Source organism: Alligator sinensis, unplaced genomic scaffold, assembly GCF_000455745.1.
Source record: "Alligator sinensis unplaced genomic scaffold, ASM45574v1 scaffold259_1, whole genome shotgun sequence".
In the NCBI taxonomy this organism is placed as follows: Eukaryota; Metazoa; Chordata; order Crocodylia; family Alligatoridae; genus Alligator; species Alligator sinensis.
In genome coordinates this window covers 491416-497264 of record NW_005842430.1, presented here as the reverse complement: position 1 = coordinate 497264, position 5849 = coordinate 491416, and the positions used below count along the sequence as shown (strand labels likewise).

General features: G+C 47.0%; 1 protein-coding gene across 2 annotated transcripts in view; it reads right to left on the bottom strand.

Moving 5' to 3' along the window:
• LOC112551336 (ADAMTS-like protein 3) overlaps positions 1-5843 on the bottom strand; it is a 276557-nt gene extending 270714 nt beyond the window's left edge. For both annotated transcript variants that reach the window (XR_003095629.1, XM_025211794.1), the window contains exons 1-2: positions 5627-5843; positions 5069-5160 (exon numbers count right to left, since the gene is read on the bottom strand). Coding sequence is in view for 1 of the 2 variants with exons in the window: in XM_025211794.1 (XP_025067579.1) it covers positions 5069-5143 (75 nt within the window). In the remaining variant the exon portion in view is untranslated. The remainder of the gene's footprint in view (positions 1-5068; positions 5161-5626) is intronic.
• Positions 5844-5849: the final 6 nt, after the last annotated feature.

The following is a 5849-nucleotide window of genomic DNA, read 5'->3' as shown; positions in this document are numbered from 1 at the left end:
AAGAAACTTTTGTCTGTGACTTGAAAACACAACAGCAGCATGAATCTGTAAGTGAAATCCACATGTGAAACTACTGGTGAATACATCTCTTACCTGTTTAAATTAGTTAGTGATCACTTATAACCACAGATAATCCATTAATAAAGACATTATATATGCATACAGATACACACACACTATCGAAATGCCCATCAAAAATGACTGGGGGGGGTGGGGGGGGGGGCGGGGACAAAGCGCCACCACCCCACACTGATGCCGCCTCCCAGGAGTGTGGGGGGAAAAACTTGCCTCACTGTCCCCTCCGCCGCCTCTGCCAGCACCCCGTGCCACTGCCACCATTAGCCTCGCCCCCCCCTCCACTCCCCGCCCAGTCCTGCTCCTCGAAGGCAGCAAAGTGCCTTCGAGGAGCACAGGGACAGAGGGGCAGGGGGCAAAGCCAGCACTGGCCCTGCACCCCTGTTCTGTCCCCTCCATCCCCGCCATCATGGTGACACGCTGCCACCTCCAAGGATCAGGGCCGGGGGAGGGGGACAGCAGGCCAGCGGCATTGGCCTCAGCCCCCCGCTCTGTCCCCTCCGTTCCCACCATCATGGCAGCGCTCTGCACTCAGATTGGTTGTTTCACTAACCAATCAGAGTGCTCCAAGAGTGCTATGGACAGAGAAGTAGACTGACTAAGCCCTTTATTATACACACACTTTTTTATTATTTATTTAGTGAGAAGTGTAGGGATAGGATAACATTTAATTAGGGCAGTAGTGCTATGATGTTAATCAGGAGATGGATACCACGATGAAAGGACACAGCTGTTTTTCGGTTATCACCATGCACAACCAAAGAAATAACTTAAAAACAACAAAATGGCACTGAAATACTTCCCTCTATTCTGCCTTTCATTTTTTAGTCTTCTTAGCATTCATCATATTTATAAGCCCATCCACTGTAATTTAAGAAAAATTAGGTAGCATCTTACATCACTGTTTTCACACCCAGAGACAAAAAAGTGAGCCTACAAATGCATTTAATTAATGTTGATAAATGCAAGTGATACAGTGGTGTACAGAATTCACTCAACAGTCTAGCCGTTGTGAATCTCTGGGAAAAAATGTTTTATTTAATGATCATGGAAGAAAATTATTTTGATATGATTCTCCTCTGATTTACACCAGTTTTATCCCAGTGTAGTTCCATTAACTTCAGTCACGTCTCTCTTGACTTAACTAGTGCAAGTGAGAAGGAGGCCCCAGGTCTATAAAATAGAAAAGAAAAACCTCCAGTCTCCCCTATATATAATCAAGTTGATTTTTTCTAGGCTTCCAAGGAGCCAGATTTGTGCTTCAACTGCTGATCACAAAACTGATATCTTCAATGGAAAGCACATTGATGCTTTCACTGCTACGCTGTTTACTGGATTATTGTACGAAAGTGAAGCAATTACCTATAACATCTTCTGACATTATAATTACTAATTTGCCCTTGACAAACTAATCGTGCCAGAATCTGAGGCAGAAATTGAATACCTATGGGTTATAAGTCCAGAATCAATTCAGAATCTGGCTAAACATTATGCAGTGCTCATTAGTATGGTATCCAAGAATCAAAAAAGGCTCTTATAACCAAAGTTAACTTGTATTTCTTATCAATATCAGCTACCTCCCTTTTGACAACTCATGCTGCAGTTCTCTGTGTATTGCATTCAGACCACATTTCCACCACATTTTATACCATGGTCATTATTTTCTTCTGTACCTGTTTCAAACAGGATGAAATTAATCAATTGCACACAAGTGACATGACACAGACTTATGACCTTGCCCAGCATCCAATTGTTTCTAATTGATTAGCTCCAGACATAAGCATGTTAATAGCCAAAAATAACAGAACTGGAAGCTATGATACAACATTAGGGTAGTTGACTGTGTGTGGCCCAGAGAGCACAGCCCTGAGCACCCAGTTAAAGAATTAATGGTTATTGGAAACCAGAAATGTTATGTTAAATAATATAAAATATCTTTAATGTGCCTAAAAATGTGATAAAACACTAGAACTTGGGAGCATGTAATGCTGCTTACAAGACTAGGGTATGTGCTCATGCCTGTAATCATGGCAAGCAGATTACAATATTCAGAAGGACAGTCAAAATGAAAAGTCTGACCTGGCTTAAAATATTCATGAAACTACTCACAATAACCTATTGATTATTTCAATGTGTTTCTTTTTTTTTTTTGTAAAGAGACAAGTGAAGCTCTGCCAAAACCCTTTGTGGGAAGGAGGAAACTATGCCTATACCAGTTTCATCTCAACAGTTAAAAGAAAAAAATCCAGGTTCTCTTCAAGATGAAAAGGTCCATATACAAATGGGGTGTAGCCCTCTGCTGCTCCCATCTTGTGTAAATGCATTAAAGTAAAATTTACACCAACTTTTCATGAGTGCTTTCTAGGGTCAGGACTAATCTTAGGCTCCTGAGACCCCAAAAGGGAACTTGGGCACCTCTCACCTTCCACCAGCACATTGGACAAACTGTACTAACTCAGTCTAGGACATGAAAGCATGCAGAGCTGGCCTTAGGGGTGGGCAACATGGGCAACTGCCCAGGGCACTGCGGTCAGGGGGACACCAGACACAAACACACACACACACACACACACACACACACACACACACACACACACACACACACACACGAGTAGCCCATGCTCACAACAGTGCTCTCCCCCTTTCCCACCCCACCCTAGCTAATTCCCAGCCCAGGCAGGAGGAGTGGTGCCCAGGCCAGCCAGTCCCCCTACTCCAGCCACTGCTCAGGAGGAGCTGAGCTGGGCAGTGTGAGTGATAACAGCAGTGCCTGCCTGCCTGGCACACCATGCTGCTCTGCCTCCCTACCGGACTGCGCCCCATACCCCTGCCTGCCTCTGTCTGCAGCAGCACCGTTGACTGGGGGTGGCTCTGGGAAAGGGGTGGATACCAAAATACAAGTTTGCCCAAGGGCACCATTTTCCCTAAGGCTGGCTCTGGACACATGTAAAACTTAGCCTGATTTAAATGGGGTTTAAACTTGAAGTGGACAAGCACATTAAACTGGTTTAAAGCTTCCCAGATCAGTTCAAAAGTATACCTAGAAAAATCAAGTACCTTTTGAACCAGGGGAACTCACTGTGTGAACAAGGTCTGTTTTACATGCGGACACCAAGCTTTGTGTGTCATGGGTCTGGCTGGATCTCCAAGTATCCCACACAGCACAGCTCCTTACTAATACCACTCCCAATGGTGCAACTGGCTGGTCTGGAACACAGCCAGAACTCTACTGCTCCCTTTTCTTCTTTTCATTAGCACTTTTTTTTTAAACCAGTGAAACCCTCCCTTACACTTGGTTCAGTAAAAGCTATGTTTCTAACAGTCTGCTATGTCCTTACTCCCTACGTGACTGCAGCCCCTCATCATGTTCCCCAGCCCCAGGGAACCCAAAAACATGGGTCCAACCATTTTCCCCTGCCCCAAGGACCCCAGTCAGACAAGTACACTGAAGAGTTTGGTCAAGTGTAGGCTGCTGAACTTTAGTGAAAATATGTTTAGAAACAAGGGAAAGCAGAAAAGTAAAAATGCCCCCAGCCACAGGTCACCCACCCCCAAAGTGTGGGTGCAAACACTCTCTCCTCCATTTACCCACTGCCGGGCATGCTGGGCTGGGTGCTCACTCCCACCACATGGTACGAGCCACAGCATTTCAACCCCTAGGAGGTCACTGCTCTACCTGGAATGCGAGGGCACTGCACGTGTGGACACCTCTAATGCAGTTCCCAGTCAGTGACATTTGGGAACTGTTAAATTATTGTGCGTGTCCACACCCCTAGAAGGCAACTGCCCTGCTTCTTTGTCCCCAGGGTCAATTTTGGATGGGGGAACATATTTACCATTCACTTAACTCAAGAATTAAAGGAAAGCAGGCTCAACAAAGCAGTATAGCTTTTTCCTACACACACACACACACCAGACAGAACTTTTTTTTTCTATCAGCTATGCCAGTGCGCTTAATATCTTAATTTTTTTTACTTGCACTTCTAAGAAGAAGCCAATATTTTTCAGCCAAACAGTGAACCCCTTAAGTAATTTGCACCAGCAGTATCAGGTGATGGGTATGTTGTGATCACTGTTTATTGTGCTAAAAATGGTATAAACCCATTGCTCCCTTCTGCTCCTCACATGGGCACTCAGGGGGTCCCATGTTCCCTTTGTCTCTCATGTTATACTTAGCTTATGAACTCGTGAGATGGTACCTTAACATTGGTTACCACAATGGGACTAAAAGCATGACCAGGGCCCCTTGGTACTACCACGATACAAATAATAAATAATAATAATAGCAACAATATTTATCCATGACATTCAAGATCATTTCAATTATTTGTTTTTTAAGTTCCATCACAATAAGAGGTTCAGAGACATGTAAAATGTTGTTTGGATTTCTTGATTTGGGCGTATTTAAAATGTCAAAGAATACTTGAAATTTATTGCACTATAGCGAATGACGTACTATGATGACATCTATGTTGCATGGAAGCACTCCATAATTTTGAAAGACTCATTTCTTGGAACTGATTAGACTGATGTGTCAGGCAATAGAGCTATTGGCAGTTGTGACTTTCCTCCATGGAACCTGCCTACACAAAAAATCTGATCCAAAGCTGACTGTGGAAGTCTGTGGAAAGATACTCACAGACTGCTATGGGCTTTGACGGCTCCCCAGACATTTATGCATGGGCCTCTTCAGCACAACACCTGAGCTCGGGCTCCTGGGAGCAATGGGAAGCTGTATTACTTTGAAGGAGGCCAGTCATTACACACCTAGCCAGACCATCCTTCTGCTGCTATGATGACAGGGAGGTTGAATATTACAGCACAGATCTCTTGAATCTAAGTTCAATAACAGGAAAATCTCTTCCTCAGTGTCATTGGCTGGGGGACACAGTTGCTTGAACCATTTTCTGTATAAAAGCAATAAATGGAAGGGGCTAAATTGCTTCTCCACGCGTTGCCTCCAGTTAAAACTGCAAAAACGATCGGCACCTACCTGCAGATGAGTACAGATGGCAAAGGCAAGCCAAGTGATCTCCCAGGCAAGGCCTGGGGCTCTGGAGCTGGTCATCCTTACTCCCTATAGCACTGCAGAGAGAGATTGCTACAGTTACAAACAGTCAAGCTGCTTTGCCAGAACTCAAGGACTACAGCAAACTGGGCGAAGGCCTGGAGCCGGGCTTTGGAAGCGATGCAACCCAAACAGCCGGGGCTTGTGCTGGCCAGCGGTGCAGGCTCACAGCACACGCCATGGGCAGCCTGCGGGCTGGAGTCGTTCCCATTAGGGAAGGGGGGGAAGAGGTCGGGGAGGTTTGCAATAGGGGGTGAGCCTGAACCCCAGTCAATCTGCCATCCATCAGCAGCCCCTCCCAGCCCAAGCAGAGTGAAATCCAGGGTCTCAGATGTGCTATTACAGCCTCCTCGCCCACTCGGGGCGCAGAGCCCAGCTCTGGAAAGCGCTGGCTCCAGGCAGCTGGGAGACAAGGTGGTCGGGAAGGGGGAGCAGCCAGGCAGTGAGGATCACCCCAGTGAAACTCGGCCCAGTGAAACCCACCGCCGGGATCGCTCCTGCAGCCGCGCACGTGCCGGACCGTGACTATAACCCCGCTGCTGCGGCGCCACCGCAGGCTGCCATCCCCCGCCTCGGCTGCGCTGCGGGGCGCTCCGGGGCACCAGCCCCTCCCAGCTGGTCTTGCCGGAAAGACACCGGCCTCGCCGAGGTCCGGCGCTCGGCCAAGCAGCACCTGTCTGCTCTCCCGGCGGGCGCGCCCGCCGGG